The 21,776-nt window shown below is 41.8% G+C and overlaps 1 protein-coding gene and 1 long non-coding RNA gene across 4 annotated transcripts in view; both read left to right on the top strand.

Annotated features, from left to right (window-relative positions):
• CRADD (CARD and death domain containing adaptor protein) overlaps positions 1–2,269 on the top strand; it is a 181,145-nt gene extending 178,876 nt beyond the window's left edge. Inside the window, exon 3 of one of the 2 annotated variants that reach the window (XM_024754419.1) lies at positions 1,674–2,269. In XM_024754419.1, the coding sequence (XP_024610187.1) occupies positions 1,674–1,975 (302 nt within the window). In that variant the 3' untranslated portion in view covers positions 1,976–2,269. The remainder of the gene's footprint in view (positions 1–1,673) is intronic. The other variant, XM_024754421.1, reaches the window with a different exon arrangement.
• A 5,315-nt stretch (positions 2,270–7,584) lies between these two features.
• LOC112405826 (uncharacterized) overlaps positions 7,585–21,776 on the top strand; it is a 22,243-nt gene continuing 8,051 nt past the window's right edge. The window contains exons 1-3 of one of the 2 annotated variants that reach the window (XR_003004433.1): positions 7,585–7,672; positions 8,049–8,259; positions 10,278–10,374. This is a non-coding gene — a long non-coding RNA (uncharacterized LOC112405826). Of the gene's footprint in view, positions 7,673–8,048; positions 8,260–10,277; positions 10,967–21,776 lie in introns of those variants that run through there. The other variant, XR_003004432.1, reaches the window with a different exon arrangement.

Here is a 21,776-nt window from a genome sequence, read left to right as displayed (position 1 = left end):
AAGACAGCCTCTTGAATAGTGGAGATGGGAAAACTGGAAAGCTACCTGTATAAGAATGAAATTAGAACACTCCCTAACACCATACACAAAAATAAACTGAAAATGGATCAAAGACCTAAATTAAGGCCAGACACTATAAAACTCTTAGAGGAAAACATAGGCAGAATACTCTATGACATAAATCGTAGCAAGATCCTTTTTGACCCACGTCCTAGAGAAATGGAAATAAAATCAAAAATAAACAAATGGGACCTAATGAAACTTCAAAGCTTTTGCAAAGCAAAGGAAACCATAAACAAGACGAAAAGACAACCCTCAGAATGGCAGAAAATATGTGCAAACAAAGCAACTGACAAAGGATTAATCTCCAAAATATACAAGCACTTCATGCAGCACAATATCAAAAAAACAAACAACCCAAACCAAAAATGGGCAGAAGACCTTGACAGACATTTCTCCAAAGAAGATATACAGATGGCCAACAAACATATGAAAGGATGCTCAACGTCACTAATCATTAGAGAAATGCTAATCAAAACTACAATGAGATATCACCTCACACCAGTCAGAATGGTCATCATCAAAAAATCTACAAATAATAAATGCTGGAGAGGGTGTGGAGAAAAGGGAACACTCTTGCACTGCTTGGGAATGTGAATTGGTTCAGCCACTATGGAGAACAGTATGGAGGTTCCTTAAAAGACTAAAAATAGAACTACCATATGACCCAGCAATCCCACTACTGGGCATATACCCTGTGAAACCCATAATTCAAAAAGAGTCATGTACCACAATGTTCATTGCAGCTCTATTTACAATAGCCAAGACATGGAAGCAACCTAAGTGTCCATTGACAGATGACTGTTTAAAGAAGATGTGGCACATATATACAATGGAATACTATTCAGCCATGAAAAGAAACAAAACTGATTTATTTGTAGTGAGGTGTATGGACCTAGAGTCTGTTATACATAGTAAAGTAAGACAGAAAGAGAAAAACAAATACTGTATGCTAACACACATGTATGGAATCTAAAAAAATGATACTGATGAACCTAGTGGCAGGACAGGAATACAGACGCAGCTGTAGAGAACAGACTTGAGGACACAGGGCGGGAAGGGGAAGCTGGGACGAAGTGAGAGAGTGGTATGGACATATATACACTACCAAATGTAAAATAGATAGCTAGTGGGAAGCAGCCGCATAGCACAGGGAGATCAGCTCGGTGCTGTGTGACCACCTAGAGGGGTGAGATAGGGAGGGTGGGAGGGAGACACAAGAGGGAGGAGATATGGGGATATATGTATACATATAGCTGATTCACTTTGTTATACAGCAGAAAATAACACACCATTGTAAATCAATTATATTCCAATAAAGATATTAAAAAAAGGAAATAAATCAAATTATTATGAATGGGTTTCTCTGATGGAATTTCAAGTTATTTTTATTTTCTTGTTTTCAAATTTTCTGTTGTAAACATTTCCAAAGATGCTGGGTGGTACTTCTTAAGCCCCTATGTATGGCTCTGTACTGAGTAGCCACCATGAAGACTAGGAGAAGTTGGCCCCTGCCATTTGGAAGTGTGTGTCATTCTGCCACGTTTTTAATTTCTGCCCCTGTCTGATGTGTTTGCTCGCTCTCTTCACCCTCGTGTCTTTCTCCTCCCCAGATGACCGGTTGGCTGGAATCCCCCCACACATCCTCCACAGCTCCCCTTCCGACCAGCAGATCAACCAGCTGGCCCAGAGGCTGGGCCCCGAGTGGGAGCCCGTGGTGCTGTCTCTGGGGCTGTCCCAGATTGACATCTACCGCTGTAAGGCCAACCATCCCCACAATGTTCAGTCCCAGATGGTGGAGGCCTTGGTTCGCTGGAGGCAGCGCTTCGGGAAGCAGGCCACCTTCCAGAGCCTGCACAGGGGTCTCCAGGCCGTGGACGTGGACCCCTCGGTGCTCCAGCACATGTTAGGATGATGGCGCCCCGTCAGCACCTGGGGAGTCCATCCCCTAGTCTCGTGTGCCGAATCCTGACTCTCACCCAGTGCAGGTAGATTTGGGGGGACTGGTTTGTTTGTTTTAGTGATTTCTTAGATGAAAGGAGTTAATGGGATTTCCACTTGACATTACTTGAAAGGTGGGATTACTCAGTTGATCTCCCATGGTGATTTGACAAGTCATTGTTTCTCATTGCTCGGAGATTACATTATTTGAATTGTGCAGGTTTTAATTGTGTGGTTGCCATTTAATAGACTGGTAGATCCTAGTGGCTCCAAAAAATACAGGTTATAAAGCAGAAACTAACACACCATTGTAAAGCAATTCTACTCCAATAAAGATGTAAAAAAAAAAAAAATACAGGTGTTCTATATATAAAACATCCACTTTTATGTTGCCTGGGAACTGAGCTGTGGACTTAGCTATCAATCATGATGTTAATAATAAAAATTGAATTGCTGTATATAATGTGGCCCTCTCATGAGAAAGTATTGCTTGTGTTTTTTTTCTTTCATTCTTGTGTTGCATAGATTAAGGGTGTAAAACTACAGTAGTCATTTCTTTGGAACAGAATAGTAACAGCGAAATGGTTACTTTCTCTAGAAAAGATAAATCGCTCAGGCAGGGTGTCTGCATTAAATTTAAGACACTGAAGCTCCCTGCAAAAACCAGTTCAAGTACCAGCATGCATACCTGAGCCCTTTATCTTTAAAAGATTTGCTTAAGAAAATCCCACGCCCTTTATTTAAAGGACTGGGGGTTGGGGGGCAGTGTGGTCTTTCCGTTGAAGCCTTGATGGTTGAAGTGTTGTGCTCCTAAGGACTGTGATTTAGTTCTCTGACTTTTTACTAATAACACATGGTATTTGTCAAATGCTTTACTGTTTTCAAGGCTTTTCACACATGTGATCGCATATGGACCTCACAAAAAGCCTATGAAGTAGTTGGGTAAGAGAGGTGAGCCCCGTCCTGTATCAAGATGAAGCGATTTGCCTGTGGCAGATGAGTGAGCGTGTGTCTTTGCGGCACTGGTCCTGTGTGCCCTTTCCAGCTGCTCCATCCTGCTCCATCCTCTCTCTCACATGCTCTGGAAGAAGCTTGCTGCCCTCCTCCTGCTAGCAGCATCTCCTCAGACAAGTTACTACACTTCTCTAAGCCTCAGTTTCCTCATTTGTAGAGTGAGGCAGTGATTGTCCCCACCTCCAAGATTTTTGTGATGATTAAAGGAATAACATCTGCCCCGGGCTCATCTAGTGCCTGGCCCATCACCAGCTCTGGGGAAATGGTAGCTGTTAATTCGCTGCTGTGGCTGAACACGGATGCAGTTCCCAGCCCAAGTTGAACAGTGGCTAAAGCTGAGGCACTGTAGGAGGAAGTACTATTACCACGTTTCTTGCTAAGCTTTAAAATGTGATATGGCTTTATTAATGCTACAGTGGGTCCAATCAAGAGAGACACAGGTGAACATTCCCAATCTGTGATCCATCCTTCTGAATAATTAGAGAATCTATTTCCTAATACTAACTTAACTCAGAATTTTTCAAAGGGAAAAGAATTCTGAGGGCAAGCATATACAGTGCTGAGGTTGGACAGAAAGTGGGTCCTCAAAATGGTGACAGTCGTGAGTTAATTACATCCTTTCAGATGTCTAGTAACCATATTCCCTTTCCTAAAAAGAATCGGTTATTTTACGGTTCAACAAACAGTTCAGAAGGATGGTCCACTGGCCTTATCAGCTCTAATTTTCCATTTTGTAGTCCAGCCATTAATTCATTATCTTGTAAAATCCTCACACTTTTGGCCCCATCACTGCACCCTGTGACAGACTGTTCTTCCACGGCATCTTCAATAACTGCTTGTCATTTTGAACCTTGGACTTGTTAGGTCGCTATTCGTCCCCCTGGGTTTGCTAACAGAGAGGAGCTTTTGTTTTCACCACATGTATGGATGAGTGAGTATAACTGGGCTCGGCTGCATCCGACTAGATGGCATTTTAGAAGTGGGTCTGATGACGACCCAGGGCATTCCTGCCATTTGTAGGGCATCTGTTATGCACGGGTACCTTTGTGCTCTGTCAGCAGTGAAGGACAATTTGTGAAGAACTTGCCATGATGGGCTGATGGGGTTATTAGGGAGCGCTGACTTGTTGCCCTTAATGAGCAGGGCATCTCCAGCATCAAATAGCAGCTGTAGCTCTTTGGGCCCGCTCATGCCCTTGCAGAAGATGTGCAGAATGGAAGGACCGAACATCAAATCACTGCCTGATTTCTACCTCTTACTGAGAAGACTGATGCTACCTGGCATCTGTCTACCTCCCAAGAGAATCCAATAGGTGATTGCCTGCAAGGAGTCCATGTGTTTTTGCACGGAAGAAGGTTCTACAATCCCAGAGATTGCCTACTCCCAATAAAATTCTTAATGAGTACGATGAGGTGGTAGAGCATTTGTAGGTGCTGACCAAAAAAAACGATTAAAAAGGTTAACTCCACTTTCGTTTGGTGTGTGTGTGTGTGTGTGCGTGTGTGCGTGTGTGCGCACACATGCATGTGCGTGAGTATGCCCCGTAACTTTTTAAAAACTGTAACTTTTATGAAATTTTCTCAGTACAAAAATAGTACATCTTTTTTATAGCAGTGAAAAAATACCAATGAGCAAAAAAAAAAAAAAAAAAAAGAATTGCTCCCACTCCCATCTTCCGAAGATAACTACTTTTACAGCCCAGTTTTGGTCTATGTCCTCCAGTTCCTTTCCCATGCCTGCATATTCTCCTGTAACAAAAACAGGATTGTATCGTACATGCTGTTTTACAGTTGGCTTCTTTTATTTAACATATAGCTGTCTTTCCATGTCATTAAAGATTTTTCTATACCTTTCAACATCCTCTGTGATTTTCAACATCCTCTGTGTTCGGAGCACACTTTAAAATCCTATAATTTTTAGCAGCATATTTGAAGATATTAAAAGAGACTAGCTATTAAGTATAACAATGTCTTTTTGCTGTCAAAACATCCAGCATAATCCCACTGTTTGCTTGGTCCCCCTTTAGAGCCCTGTTGTTACTTGAGTAGAGCTATTGACTGTCCCCACTGTGCATTCTTACATCCTCAAAAAGCAAAGTTGAACACATTCCCATAAATGTTTTGGGCTTTATTCTAAGTTTTTAATCTCTTTCTTACAGCAAGATGCCTTCTCCACTGTGGCATGTGATCCACTCAGCTCAGTGTTCTCTTCCTACAAGTATGTGTTCTGGGGGACAGTAATATTGTGTGTCGATCCGAATTTGGTGGGACACCACATTTGATCTGTGTGCAGCTGCTGGTCTACACCGTCGTTTTTAGTAGTGGCATACTTTCCAGTATATGCACGTACCATGACTTGCAGATCACTTTCCTCTTATGTTAGATGGATCTTTAAATGGTTTTTCCTTTGTCACTATTACAAACAGTAATGCAAGGAAAGTCCTTGTTAAATATTTACATTCCACCAGAGGTTACAAAGGCAACTGAGGCAGTAGAATGGGTCTGTCTTCATCCCTTTCTCTGAGGAATTCCTCACAAGTGGTAGTTTTAGAAAGAGACTTCCCTCATTCAGTTATTCAGCAGGCACTTATCAGGAAGCTCCCATGAGCCAGTCACTCTGCTAAGTGGCGAGGCAAAAAGATGACCGATACCCCACAGTCCCGGTCCTCCAGAAACTCACTGTTCGGCCAACGAGACTGACATGGATCTCTAATCACAATATGAGATGATGAGGTCCATGCCTGAGTAGTGAGTCTGTGGGAACACAGGGGAGAAAGGATTCACTCTGCCTTGCTTCAGAGGTGAGAGGCATGGAGAATACTCATATAAGGCTCATCTCTTGGGCAAGTTACTCTACCTTTCTGTGCCAGTTTCTTCATATGTAATGTGGACAATAACACATTACAATCAGGATCCCACAAAATTAAAGCTTAGAACAGTGCATGGCACAGCAAAAATGTTTTGCTAAATCATTGAGTTGAATTATTTCAGCTATCAGGGTTTGTCTAATATTCTCCACCCTACCGGGTGCCTGAGAAGCGTGAGGGTCAAAATCACCCTTTCCTGCTGTGATTTGCATATGAAAATAGGAAGTACATGGTCCTTCAGTACTTTTATCAAGACTTTAAAGACAAGGAATGTGAACTGGTAGGCACAATTCAGAGCATATTCAGAATTCGGATGGGATTCTGATCTAACACTTGGCTATCGTTAAATGAATCTCTACAATCAGCAAGCTAGCAATTTGTGTGCGCTACCAGAGATGCAAAGATAAATAAGGCATAGTCCCTGCCCTGTAGGATCTCAGCCTGTTGAGGAGACAAACACAACAGCCAGCAATTACGATAACTGTTTGGCCAGTATCACAGAGGAGGGAGCAACAGAATCGGCCACTGAGGAGGTGACACTTCAATTGAGATTTGTAAGTGCTGCCCAAGTTAGTACGTCGGTCCCTTAAAGGGAAGTTAATGCATATGGATACCAGAATTCCACTTAATTTATTTTACATCCAATGTGACAAATGGCACTTCTCGCCACGGGTCTACAAGATGCCTCCAAGTTACTGTCTCAAAGCAATCTAGAAGCTAAGAGAATTTTATTGATAGACTAAGTGGCCAATATTATCCCGTTCTGTACATCAAGACAACAATGACATTGAGAAGCATGTGTTTTATTTAACCACAGGGGAATCGGGTCAGGCTTCAGGTTTTAGATATCAGGCATATGTGGGGGTTCTTTGTGCCATCTCTAGCCCTTAGTTCTTCCTCAAAAAGTCCCACAGATTAAAATTAGATGTTGCTGGCATACAAGGAATGTTTTTCATGTAATAACCGCCTGTTTACTTCCTAGAACTGTAAACAACTTAGAATAGGGATGTCTATCTTGTTGGCATTTGCTGTTTTACAGGAAAATTAAAGTCTCATAAGGACACAGTTCATTGAGCCAATTAAGCTTGTCTGTTAAAATTATGCAGAATATGTGGCAATAACTCTAAAAGCTATTATTGATTCAAAACATAGACCATGAAATCCAGGTTTCAGTACTGAAAAAGAAAAAAGTAGACCCAACATCTTAGTAATACTCATATGTTTCCATTTCAGTTTTACATTCTGTCTCTAGCCAGTGCTATTTTGGGTATCAGATTACACTGTTGATGGAGAATATTTGTGGAAAATATCTGCTCTGCCAAGATGTTTGTATCCCCCCTGCCGCCAGAATTCATATGTTGAAATCTTAACCCCCAAAGGTGAGGGAATTAGGAGATGAGGCCTTTGGGAGGGATGAGGTCATAAGATGGAGCTCTCATGAAAGTGACCCCACAGTCACTTGTGAGGACACAGTGAGAAGGCTCCAGCTATGAACCAGGAGAGGACCTTCACCAGAACGTGACCATGTTGGCTTCTTGATCTTGCATTTCCCAGCCTCCAGAACTATGAGCTGTAAGTTCTTGTTGTTTATAAGCTACCCAGTCTGTAGTGTTTTGTTATAGCAGCCCTAACAGACAATATCAAATGGGTCGGATTAGGTCATATAACCTCCCTCTTGTCAGCTTCTAGGAGATGATTTGACTTAATCAGACTTAGCTGATACCAAGGTCCTTGGCGTGACTTAATGGCTCATTGTGGATTCCGGGAGAAGACCGAGTGCCTACAAATGAAGTAAGTAAGCCTACTCATAGACTGGTGGTGAACTTGGTGCTCCTGGCCGTGTCAAAGCCAAGGATGAGGGGGCTCTGCCTAGGGAATATTTCTTTGAAGGACCAGAATATCTGTAATAGGTAGTGGTTCTTATCCTTTCAGGGGGCATGGATCCCTTTAAGAATGTGAGAAGACTGTGGAGTCATTCTTTAGAAAAGTGCACACGCGTGCACGTGCTCACAAACACACACACCCCATTTGGCATATAATTTTTAGGGGATTCCCAGTACATCTGAATCCAAGTTACTCACCCCAAGAACCCTAAGCCTATAGGTTATAAATGGGCACCAGACCTCACTAGCATCTAAGCCTGACTGATCATTTTTTGGCTTTGTAGGGTATTTGGCGGGCTTGTGTCCAACAGAATGGAGCTGAGTGTTTCTGTGGGGTTGCACAAGAATGTAAACTCTGTTATGAAGGACTAACCAAGGTATTGGAATAAAGTTGAAGCCATTTATCTAAACCGTGATCTTTATACAGCTGACCACAGATCTTCTGCCCTATGAGAGGGCAGGCTGGTGGACCCCTTGGACCCACCTCTTGGAAAGGTAAGAGCTTTCAGACGTGTAATGTATGACAGTCTCTAGCTTCTAGGAGCATCCTGCGTCCATCCCGTTTCTTTAGAACCAGGGATCCTAGACAGGGCAAGACTGAGACTTCTGTGCCCAGCACACTGGAGTTAATTAACTTCAGGAGAAAATTATATAGAACCACATCTACTTTATATACTAGGAAATTATTTCCAACATTACTTTTTTGTCCAGCCACCTGCTTGAATCAAGTTTCTGTCAGCCTCTGGAAGTAGTAATTATTCCCTGCTCTGAAACTGAGCTCCATGCTGGCTTTCTGCTAAGGGAGTGGACCCTTTGGTTGTCTGTGGTCTGTTGTCAAGAATTATTTTGTCACTTACTATTGTCAGCTGTTGATTTTCCAACGGATACTATCTTTGAGGCTAAAAATAAATCCTCGCAACACAAGTCCCCTCTTTATGAAGTGTGAAAGACAATATGCACCAGTCAATCATGGATATAATTTTGCAATAGGGAGAACATTTGTTAATGAGGAATGTCTCAAAGAGAAGGAAGGAGGCCTGGGTTTTATAGAGGCAAGTGAACAAGGGAGTCATCTACAAATCCTGTGGGACTCCTGAGAAAGGATGGAGGCGGGTCTTATCTGAGAATATGGGAAGGCTGGGTTGTCCTTTGTGGTGGTTAGCTGTTTCTTGGGACACAAAGGGGGGGCATTTCTTAACCATCACTGCTTTCAGGGAGCACAGGAGCATTCCAGATAAACTTCATCATTGTCAAAAGCCATGTCTTCTTCAACTTTTAAGAGCCTAAAGCAAATTTGAAAGAAAAAAATGTTTTTGTAAGGTTTGGGTATGAGATAAAATCAGAATTCTGGCATCTCGATTGCCTGTTCTAGAAAAGACACTTAAGCTACTCCTCCTTTAATTTGGGTAAAGAAAACCGAATAACCTGCATGACTGAAGCTTAACAAAAGGAGAGGAATCAAAGCTGTTAATGGTTTTCTTGGGACCTAGAGAACCCATGGAATGATTTTCAACTTGGGCCAATCATGGAAACTCTTTCTGTAACTTACAGAAGTTCATTCAACATCTGTTTTTCTGAGCACATGTTATGTGCTAGGCATGGTTATAGATACTAGGGGTACAGCAGTCAATGCAACAGTCCAGAATTTCTCCACTTGTAGAGCTCCCTGCTATGGAGAAAAAGGATGCAACAAAGGGACAGGGAGAGCCAGGGGGATGGAGTAGAAGGTGACATGAGTAAAAACCTGGAGGAGGTGAGGGAGAGAGCCATGCTGAGGCCCGAGAGAACATTCTGAGTGACGGGAAGAATGAAATGTGAAGGCTTGAGATAAGAGTTTTCCCAACATTTTCAAAGAATAGCAAGGGGGTCAGGGTGGCTAAAGTGTGGTGGGCAAGCGGGCAGGTAGTAGGGGCTGAGGTCGGAGAGCTGGGAGGATCAGAGGGGGAGCATCTGACAGGCTACTGTGATGACTTTGGCTTTTGCTCAGGGTGAGATGGGAAGCTACTGCATGGTTTTCAGCAGAGGCAATGACATCATCTAACTTATAGTCCCAAAGGATCACTCTAGCTGACATTTTTAGAGAGCTGAAGCAGGGAAATAGTGAAGAGGCTGTTGCACTAATCCTGAGAAGATGGAGGCTTGGGTCAAGATGGACATGTGAAGTGCAGTGGATGCGTGGTACCCTGCTCAGGTCCCCTTCAGGAATGAAAGATTTATTCCTCCTGCAGCAGGGAGGTCTCCAGCTGATAGCCTTTGGCTGTCAGCCCTCTTCAAGAATTGCCCCCTCTGAGGAGAGCCATCTTGCACAATGGCCTTGCCCCTTCCTGGGCAGCCTGCATTCAGTGACTATAGGTGAAGAGGTATAAAGGCCTGGCTGCCCACCTCAGTTCAGAGCAGCTCCCAAGGGCCATCCCAGCTCAGGGCTCCTTGTGGAGTCAGCTCAGGCCTTCTTTGTGACAGTATCTCAGCCCCACTTCCCCCTCTTTCTAAGCCTGTTTCCTTCCCTTTAACAGGTGTCGATCCCAGGAGCACTCTCTAATCACCTTCCTGCCCACCCAGCTCCATCTCAGAATCAGCTTCCAGGGGCATGCATCCTGTGACGTGGAGGTGGTGAGCAGTGGTCAGGTTCTGATTACATTGTGAAGGTAGAACCAAATGGATTTGTTGATGGGTTGGATAGGGTGTTAAAATGACAAAAACTGGCGGTGAAACATCAAGATTGTATTTTTAACAAGTGGAAAGATGGAATCATTATGAACTGATATGAGAAAGGCCATGAGAAAGGCAGGGATTTTTTTGATGGGGGTGGTGGAAGTTAGGAAATATATTAGAAATAAAAATAAATTCTTAATATTCATACAGGTAAAAAGTCAACTTCCATTTCCAGGAGCACACTCTTAACTTTGAATACTCCCAATGTTATTCAGTTTTAGATATAATCTGTTGTAGCCAACATTTCATTTCATTGGAGGAACGTCAGAGTAATTAAACATAGACAGTGTGAACACATATGTTCAGTCATTACCCGGTGGTTGCTAATTCATAGAGACACAAGTAGCGGTAGTTGGTTTTACAAGGGAACAAAGCCAGCCATTGGCACATCCACCAGGATAGATATCAAGAAGTGTTTTTTCTGCGAGACCCATAGTATCCATAGTATAGTAACAGGCTCCCATGAGAAGCTGAAAAGGCAAAGCTGCTTACAGACTGCATATATCACACAACCAGACAGTAATCCCAAGGCAACCTAGAAGGGATCACCATGACATGACACCACCCCCTTTTATAGATACAGTTCTGAGAAAATTCACAGTAGAGAGAAAATTCACTGTGGGGAACAGTAGTTAGGACATGAATCTTGAGCTGAGGCTTGACAGAAGTGTAAAGTCAGTGGAGAAGCTGGGAATGGGGTTTCTAGAGGAGGAAGGAATGTGCGAGAAGTGAGGATGGATAAGGAACTACTTAGGAACAGTAGTGATGAGTATGCCTCCCAACAAAATTACATCGATTGGGTGAAGTGGGGCAAGTCAGCTGACTTTTAAAACCAGGCAAGGAGTTTGGCTTTTGCATTTTAAATTACCAAGGGAACAGAAGAAATCTTCTCAAAAGCTTTAAGGTGCCAGTGTGTGTTGTGAATCTCCAAAATGGAAATGTGCAGTATTTACCAAACTTAACATTGGAAGCTTTTTTTCTGTGACCACCTATTAACAACTTTGGAAAGATTTGTTCTACAGACATACTGAGGCAGAGGACACAAAACCTTGGAGTGTGCTGGGAAAAGTAGGGCTCAAAGGTACCAAAAACAACCAAGATTTTTCAAGGGCATGAACGGTATCTTGGGTGGTGTACAAATAGCATCAATTTGTTCTCATCCTCACAATTCATCCTCACTGTTAGCAGCACGTTATGGGTCACTTGGAAAGAGACTCGTGGCTTTCTGGGACCTTCTTTCCCTCTTTAATGATTGATAAATCTGTTGCATTTTTCATCATACGATTCTTGTATCCTTGCAGAATACCTTTCTGGCTTGGTGTCACACTGCATTTAATTCAAGCCATAGGTTGCACTGCCTGTTCGTCAGCAGGTAGCGGGCACCCTCGCTGGTCATTGTCAGGTGCCAGGTGGCACCTGTCAGACAAGCAGGAAGAAACTGGTCTTGCTCCTAACAGCAGCCCCAAACCTGGGAGGCTCTGTCTGCAGCGCCAGGCCTTTTCTGTCTGTCCCCACTCTTGCCACGACTTTTTATGTCTTTGCCGTCTTCTCATTTGGGTTCTCATTTGCTTACTCTGGTCCCCACCCCCCACCATTAAGCCACTTGGTAATTGAACTTGACTTTCATTCTATTTTAAAAAATCTGAAAATAGCTTGTTTTCCCAGTAAGGCCTCCAGCAAGACCTTAACTTTAGTTTAGCAATAGTTCCCAACCAGGAGTGTTACCACATCCCCCCAGCCTTCTACCATGTGGCATTTGGAAATGTTTGGAGGCATTTTTTGTGGGGAGTTATCACCCACCATGCATTATGGGAGGGGGGTGCTATTACCATGGAGAGGGCAGTGGTCAAAGATATTAGGCATCAGCTGGCAGTGTGGGCACTAGCCCTACACAGTGAAGAGCTGCCTCACCCCAAATGTCCTTAATGACCCCAGTCAGAATCACTGTGTGCTTCCCAGACTCCAGTCATTTGAGTACCACTTTGACAATTTTTCATTTGTAATGCACCACCTGTGCCAATATTTTTTTTAGTTAACTCAAAATTTTTTTTTCTTTAAGCAATAGTATGTTTGAAGTAATAGGTCAGTGCTATTTTTAAAATGTGATTTAAAGTACACGTAAAAATAAATACCTAACCCCTCATACAAAATATTCTTCATTAGTGATACACATATGAAGTTTGGGAACACTAGGCAGTGCTTATGGCTGCGTACCTTTTTGGGGTTTTGGTGAGGGCATTAGCCTTACACACATTTCTCTTCTGAAATATGAAGGTCTAAGTAAGTGTTTGATGGACTCCTTAGCCCGGGCCTTATAAGGGCAAAGGCCACGTGTTTAATGTCCCATAAAGGTCATTTATACAAAGATGTCTATTCCACTGGCATCCTTGACCCAAGTCAGCTGTCTCTTTGCTGGTTGCAAAGTCAAAGGATAAAAATGAGGCTCGCTTGGCATTCACCTCCTTGGATTGTAGGCTCTGTGAAGACAGACCTGGGTCTTATGTCCCCACCTTTCCTAAAGCAGAGTCTGACACATGCTTTGTGATTAATGCAATTCTCAGTAAATGAATGAGATCATGAACAGATGAGTGTATGCTTATCCCTCCTCCAGACATACAATGGAGGACTGTAAATGCTACTGTCACTGAGTCCAAAAAGTCTTGCGTATAAGTTTCTTGGGCAAGTTCTGTAAATTCTCTGTGCTTCAGTTTCATTACCTCTGAAATCAGGTTGTAATAATACCAACCTTACAGCACTGTTATGAGGAATCAATGAGATAATGTTTGCAAAGTGCTTCAATCAGTGTCAGGCATAGAATAAATGTTATAGAAGTATTTGATGAGGAATGGATGGTGTCTGTCTTATATTCAGGTTTTCAATATTTGTTGAAAGAGTGAATCAACAGATACTGGGCCACAGTGTTCCTACATTCCAGGTCCAGATCCTCAGCTGTTCCCAGGGGCAGCAGCAGATGTTGAAACAGAACTTCCCTAGCCCTAGCCAGGGGGTCTGGCTACAGTTCTCAGCACAGGACGAGCTCTTCCAGAACAGGTAACCTAGGGCGATAAGCCCCACCCCCTCCTCAGTCACAGGCCGCACAGAGATTCGTCCTGGTGTTTGTTTGAGGCAATGCTAGAACGTGTCCAATTAACTCAATTCCTGGTCGCCTCAGCTGACTCATTGTGCAGGAACACTGCATTCACAGACAGTGAGCATAGAGGTGGGGGAGGGAGGACAAAGGAGGCAAGGCAGCGCTGGTGGAGCATCTGTTAGGAGCCAGGCTCAGGGAAGGTGATTTCAAGTGCATTGTGTCATTCCGTCCTCTGACAACCTTAGGAGTCAGGATTTTAGCCTTATTTCCCTCATTTTACAAGTCAGAAAACTGATGCTCAAGGAAGTTAACTAACCCAGCCAAGGTCATACATAGCAGTGTCAAAATTTGAACTCAGGCCCATGTGAGTGGTTTTATAACCCCAGTATATAGTCCAGGTACTGCCAAGGACCCCAGCATGGCTGTCAGCTTCATACTGAAATGTTTCCAGCCCACCTGCTGGGTTTTTGGTGTCGGTAGCTCTCTCCTCTCATTATTGCAGACAGCAAGTGGGTGATGTTCATAAAATAGATGATCTTTAATAGCTCCCGCCTGCTGCCAGCCATGGAGTCATGTGAAATAGCACAGCAGAGTTGAGGTTGCTCTTATTACCCCGTGGGATTTCGTCAAAAGCCAAAATAATCCTGGCTGAGACAGTGTGTGGGCAGGGCACGGCAAGAGCTTTTGAATAGGGTGTTTGTCTCATTGGCTGAAGGAAAAGTGCTCTATTCATGACCTTCTCCTGATAGGTCTTTTGCATGAGAAACTGTAGGAAAAGCCAGATTCTCAGAGAGAAGAGGCCTGTCCCCTTTCTCTGAGGAGGGAGATCCCACATCCCATCCCTAGCAAAACGATTTTAGATGAACAGTTGAAATTTTTTTCTCCCACAATTATGGGGCAGTACTAAGAAGTTGTCTTAGTATCTGAGTGTTCTGGGGAGTATTCTGGCTCTTTTTAACCAAATGAAATCTGAGCTTCTTCTTGACGTCACTCAAAATCCTCGTTGCTCTCTATCTCTACCCCACAGCCTTCCTTCTGTCCCCACGGACTCCAAGACTATTTTCAAAGTGAAGCGTCATTAGCCTACTCTACCCTCTGAGGAGTCATCCTCCTGCCTTTTGCAGTGTCCTGCCTACCAAACAGCTCATCTTGTCAAATCATCCACACGATTGGGACATGACCTATCATCTGAGTTTATTAATTCCAGCAAAGATGATGTGAGGTGGTTTTGGTCAACCTGAAGTTTGGGCTTCCACGTAAAAACCTGAGGCGTTCCCTTTCCAGCCCCATGTCTAGGAACTAAACAGGTCTCCAACCATGGTGGCCGCCCTTGTAGGGCAGGGCTGGCCTTGGCAGGAATGGGGCCAGCATTCAGGATTCACAGTGACTGTTTCAGGCGCAAACCCATGCGTATGTGTCTAACTGCTGGAATCTCCAGACACAGTTGGCACCTGTGAGAACCTCTTCCCTCTCCTGTCCAGGCTGTTGGCATCCTGTATCAAGTCACCACGGTTTCCTCTTCTTTTCAGTTCAGGAAATTTCTCTGAGCTCTGTATCTCACTTGCCAGCTCCAACTTTTCTGCTCTTACCTGGATCTTTCGTTCACTCATTTAACAATTTTTTGGTAGCACCTCCTAGTGCTGAGTGCAGATGAGTGACATCAAAACAAAACAAGCATAGATACTATCCTCATGGACCTTACAATCAGCTTGAAAAGTTACAAGCTGTGACAAGTGATAAGAAGGAAGAGATCAGCGAGCTATGGGGTCATACTGAAGGGAAGCCTCAAATGTTCCTGTGAGGACAATCTGGGTTCCCCACTCTCTCCCTCAGTGCTTGAGGCCTGGTCCTGGGTTTCCTTCATTTTGTTAACCTTCCATTAGGGTGACTCAGTTGCACTATTTATTGGGCCTTTGGGTCCTTGTCTCCAAGATGGCACCTCTCATAAAGCCCCTTGGTTCTGTGAACTACAGCCAAAGGTGACAGGGTGAAGGCTATCAATAGTCTCTTCTACGAACGCTAGTCGATGGCTGTGGAAATGGGGAGAGGAAGGTCGGCATGCTGCACAACGGCTTGTAACCTGGAAACATTACCAGAAGTTCAAAGTCCCAGTTCTGTAGCACTGGCATTGAGGTGCCATTTCTTGTGCCCTGGCCCTTCACCCTAGCTGGGCAGCATATACTGTCCTGAGCCCTGCATCCCAGGACCACAATATTTCGGAGGAGGTGTCATATAATATGACTTCATTGGCCTACAGGACTTAGTTTAGGAGTGTTGTTCCATTTATTAACTAATTCAGAAAACATTTGCGCCAATGACTGTTCCCCAGGCTTAGGCATCATCTACTGCCTTCTCACTGTAGAGTCACTATGGAGTCATCTCATCTTCCTTTCGTGATTTCATTTCTTCCATTTTCTTTTTTCCCTCTTTCTAAGACTCATATTGGGTTTAGATATCAGACTTTCTGGCTTCCTCCTTAAATGTTAACTTTTCTCTCCTATTTTCTGTCATTTTGTTGGTTTTTGGAAATTTTATCAAATTTTTCATCCAACCTTTTTATTGGATTTTTAAATTTATGCCATATTTTTTCATTTCTAAGATGTTTCTTTTTTATGGATACTCCCTTTAAAATAACATCCTTTGGTTCATGTTTGCAAATATTCTCTTAGCTCTCTGACAGTTTTCACCTTCTTTTACCTTCAAATTACTTTAATCTCTACATTTGTAATCTCTGTTATGTTTGAGTCTTTCTTAATGTCTGGTGATCCTTGGCTGTCATTTATATTTTAAGTTGGGGCACTAAAAAGCTTAATACTAGCTCTCTATTGTGGGTGGGGCTTGAAGACCACCAGGTCACGTGCAGAGTGATGAGGCTGGGCTGTTTAATTTGATAACCCAAATGTCAGTATCTTTAGGTCTTTTCTTTCGGCTTGTAAGATGCTTTTCAGTGAAGAATCTTCTTTGTTTTTTTATTTTTCAATTTGAATTTTATTTTATTTTTTATACAGCAGGTTCTTCTTACTTAACTATTTTATACATATTAGTGTACATATGTCAATCCCAATCTCCCAATTCATCCCACCACCACCCCCTGCTTTCCCCCCTTGGTGTCCATACATTTGTTCTCTACATCTATGTCTCTATTTCTGCCTTGCAAACCGGTTCTGTACCACTTTTCTATATTCCACATATATGTGTTAATATACTATATTTGTTTTTCTCTTTCTGACTTACTTCACTCTGTATAACAGACTCTAGGTCCATCCACGTCTCTACAAATGACCCAATTTCGTTCCTTTTTATGGCTAAGTAATATTCTGTTGTATATATGTACCACATCTTCTTTATCCATTCATCTGTCGATGGGCATTTAGGTTACTTCCATGATCTGGCTATTCTAAATAGTGCTACAGTGAACACTGGGGTGCATGTGTCTTTTTGAATTATGGTTTTCTCTGGGTACATGCCCAGTAGTGGGATAGCTGGGTCATACGGTAATTCTATTTTTACTTTTTGTGTGTGCACTTGAGAAGAAAGTGTATGGAATGTCCTATAAATATCAGTTAAATCTATCTGGTCTGTTGTGTCATTTAAAGCTTGTGTTTCCTTATTAATTGTCTGTCTCAATGATCTGTCCATTGGTGTAAGTGAGGTGTTAAAGTCCCTCACTATTATTTTGTTACTGTCCATTTCCTCTTTTATAGCTGTTAGCAGTTGCCTTATGTATTGAGGTCCTCCTATGTTGTGTGCACATATATTTACAATTGTTATATCTTCTTCTTGGATTGATCCCTTGATCATTATGTAGTGTCCTTCCTTGTCTCTTGTAACATTCTTTGTAACATTCTTGTAACATTCTTTATTTTAAAGTGTATTTTATCTGATATGAGTATTGCTACTCCAGGTTTCTTTTGATTTCCACTTGCATGGAATATCTTTTTCCATTCCCTCACTTTCAGTCTGTATGTGTCCCTAGGTCTGAAGTGGGTCTCTTGTAGACAGCATATATATGGGTCTTGTTTTTGTATCCATTTTGCATGACTGTGTCTTTTGGAGCATTTAATCCATTCACATTTAAGGTAATTATTGATATGTATGTTCCTATGACCATTTTGTTAATTGTTTTAGGTTTGTTTTTGTAGGTTATTTTCTTCTCTTGCGTTTCCCACTTAAAGAAGTTCCTTTAGCATTTGTTGTAGAGCTGGTTTGGTGGTGCTGAATTCTTTTAGCTTTTGCTTGTCTGTAAAGCTTTTGATTTCTCCATCAAACCTGAATGAGATCCTTGCTGGGTAGAGTAATCTTGGTTGTAGGTTCTTCCCTTTAATCACTTTAAGTATATCATGCCACTCCCTTCTGGCTTATAGAGTTTCTGCTGAGAAATCAGCTGTTAACCTTATGGGAGTTCCCTTGTATGTTATTTGTCGTTTTTACCTTGTTGTTTTTAATAATTTGTCCTTGTCTTTAGTTTTTATCAGTTTGATTACTGTGTGTCTCAACATGTTTCTTCTTGGTTTTATCCTGTATGGGACTCTGTGAGCTTCCTAGACTTGGGTGGCTGTTTCCTTTCCTATGTTAGGGAAGTTTTCGACTATAATCTCTTCCAATATTTTCTCAGATCCTTTCTCCCTCTCTTCTCCTTCTCTGACCCCTATAATGTGAATGTTGTTGCGTTTAATGTTGTCCCAGAGGTCTCTTAGGCTGTCTTCATTTCTTTTCATTCTTTTTTCTTTATTCTGTTCTGCAGCAGTGAATTCTACCATTCTGTCTTCCAGATCACTTATCCGTTCTTCTGCCTCAGTTATTCTGCTATTGATTCCTTCTAGTGTAGTTTTCATTTCAGTTATTGTATTGTTCATCTATGTTTGTTTGTTCTTTAATTCTTCTAGGTCTTTGTTAAACATTTCTTGCATCTTCTTGATCTTTGCCTCCATTCATTTTCTGAGGTCCTGGATCATGTTCACTATCATTATTCTGAATTCTTTTTCTCAATGTTGCCTATCTCCACTTCATTTAGTTGTTTTTCTGGGATTTTATCTTGTTCCTTCATCAGGTACATAGTCTTCTGCCTTTTCATTTTGTCTGTCTTTCTGTGCATGCGGTTTTCATTCCACAAGCTGCAGGATTGTAGCTTTTCTTGCTTCTACTGTCTTCCCTCTTGAGAAGAATCTTCTAATAATCCTGCATTGTATTCTGAAAACCATGTTATGGAAGAGGGCCAGGAGCTTTAGGGGGAGGGTTTCAGTATTTAGTATTTAATCCTTCTGCTTTCAAAATGGTTACTGCCCTCAGCTATACCATGTGTCCTCCTCTCAGAGACCTTCTGTTTGTACTTTGTCCAGAATCCCCATTTTCTGCTGAGGTAGAAGAATTTGTCACCTGGTTGCACAAAGTAAGAAAGAGGATTTGGGAGGGAGGTCTAGCTGCCCCTTAGACTTCTGTCCTTTCCTTTTTCCCTGAATCATAAACCCCTGATGCTTCTAACTCTTGAGCCTTTGGGGTTCTATATGTATTGGAAAATGGGCTGTGACTTAGCTTACTCACTTAGGACATAGCTTTCTTGGGTCTGCTAGGTCACTTGTCTTTCCTTCTTCTGTTTTCTAATTTGCAACATTTTGTGGCTATCATTTTGTCTCCAGTTCTCTTTTCCCTCTTAGATTTATGTCTTTACCAAAAAAATCCCTTTATGTCAGTTAGTGGGAATCCAGAGAAAGTACAGGAAAATATGTATGTGTCGTTTCTTATATTTAAAGTGCTTTATACTCTTCCTTCACATATATTTTACTGAGAAAATGTTCCAAGATGTTATTTGCTCTCTTAGTGGTTACTTTTTAAAAGGAAGGAAGGTATGGAAGCTACAGCAATAATTTTGGAGACATTTTAGAGCATTTCTTACTGAGACAGTACTTTTGAACCAATTATTGCACATATGTTGTTCAGATTGCACTGACCTTAATTCACAAAGACAAAAATGTCTATTTTAGATTGAGGGAGTGAGGTAAATTGTGAAGATAAGTGAGGGGATGTGAAGGGAATGAGGTAAACTGAATACTCATGGTGGAGCAACACTAAAGAATAAAGCCCTGGGCCAGGTTGAGCTGGAGATTATGTTTTACCAGTAAAGTCAGGAAGCATGCCTGGAAGTAGAATCCAAATGGTTTTTGATGGGGAGCCCAGAGACAGACATCAATGGTCTAGTTCAAAGGGCAAGGCAGAGACACAGTGTTGGAAAATTGAAAGGGACAATAGCTCAGAATCAAGACTGAGGACAGCAAAAGAAGGCTGGACAATCCCCCTCTTATGAAATGCCATTAGGGTGGTTTGTGTGTATGGGAAAGATTTAAAAGAATAATATCCAGTGTTGTTAAAGTTATGAAGAAGTAGGCATTCTCATATACTCTTGGAGTGTATATAGTTATATAGCCTTTATGGAGAGTACTTGGTAATTATATTGAATATATTAAAATTTAATAATATTTAATATTAAATTAATATATTAATAATTAATTAATATATTTAATATATTGATTAATTGATATATTAATTTAATATATTAAAATTAAATTATTTAATTAAAATTTAATAATAATGTGGAGTTACTGTTACTCAGTGATTCCATCCCTAGGATAATGATTCTATAGAAAAATTAACATACAAGGAATGGATGTTCATTATATCATTGCCTGTAATAAGAAAAATTGAAACAACCAAAAAGACATTAATAGAAGATTGTTTAAATTCATGATGTTGCCTACCCAAATATAACTAGTCTTCATAAGGTGCTGCATTCAAAAGAAGGTAATTTAGTATCTTTCAATGAACATTGAAAGAGGTCTAATTCGTAACCCACAACTCCACTTAACAGTTTATCTCTGTTATACAGCCTTATCGTCGAATACTTGGAGCACCCATATGTCAGACAAAGGAAATCAGGTCAATTAATATATACTGACACAGAACAATATCTAAAATATGCTGTTCAATTTTTTAAATGTTATAAAATAAAATATGTAACATGACCTTCTTTATGTTTAAAAATATATAAAGCCTTCCAGCTTCAAGTAATGGCAAGTAGTTTGTATCAGACTAAACATCCTACTGATAATAATTATAAACTCTGCTTATGTATCTACTTCAAGGCACTAGAGAAGGACCAAAATCAGGCACAAACAGGAGGAGAGATAACTCACATTTAACTGGCTTTTCCCCTGCAGACATTCACTAGTCTGCAGAACACAGACTTATTGGACTAAATAGTTAGAGGCCAAATACAAGGCTGCCAGAGCAACTGGAAGTTGAAGGGAGCAGGGAAGTCCCAGAAGGGTAGGAGTGATGGTTGGGAGGAGCTCCCAGATCTATGTACAAAACCTTCTCAAAAGCTTGGCTGGGGGCTTCTACCAAAAAAAAAAAAAAAAAAAAAAAAAAAAAAAAAGCTTGGCTGACTCTTCAGCTGCAAAGGCACAGGGCAAGTCTTCAAGGAGCAGAGCAGAAAACAACAGCTGGATGGCTGAAAGAACTGAGCAGAGACTTCAGCAGTTGCCTGGTACTGGGGAGACAGAGTTTGAAGTTAAAATCTACCAAATTAGAGGGGCTTGGTAAATATGTCTTGTATTTCTATGATATGCCGGAAGCATCATGCCTTAGATATAAGGACCATATCTCAGGACTGTGAGCTAAGGACTATGAGCCTAAGACTAAGAGTAAAATTAAAATATAACTAGCCTAACAAATGGAGAAACAAGCCTGCAGAAGAGTAATGTTATCCACAAGAAATTTAGCTGCCTTCTGGAGCAAAAACCCCAATATTCATCAGAGGAAGATAACAGAATTTAGATTGTCCGCAGTATGTCATTTACAGTGTCCAGTGTACAGTAACAATTACCAGACACACAAAGAAGCATGAAAATGTGACCCATAATAAAGACACCAAAAAACAAAAACAAAATAAAAGGAGACCCACAGACAAAGCAGATGTTGAAATTAGCATGTAAAGACTTTAGGGCTTCCCTGGTGGCACAGTGGTTGAGAGTCCGCCTGCTGATGCAGGGGACATGGGTTCGTGCCCCAGTCCGGGAAGATCCCACATGCCGCTGAGCGGCTGGGCCCATGAGCCATGGCCCCTGAGCCTGCACTTCGGGAGCCTGTGCTCCGCCACGGGAGAGGCCACAACAGTGAGAGGCCCGTGTACCGCAAAAAAAAAAAAAAAAAAAAA

Source organism: Neophocaena asiaeorientalis, unplaced genomic scaffold, assembly GCF_003031525.2.
Source record: "Neophocaena asiaeorientalis asiaeorientalis breed wild unplaced genomic scaffold, Neophocaena_asiaeorientalis_V1.1 scaffold92, whole genome shotgun sequence".
Taxonomy (NCBI): Eukaryota; Metazoa; Chordata; class Mammalia; order Artiodactyla; family Phocoenidae; genus Neophocaena; species Neophocaena asiaeorientalis.
Note: the sequence above shows the minus strand (reverse complement) of the source record. Positions and strands in the feature narration are given on the sequence as shown.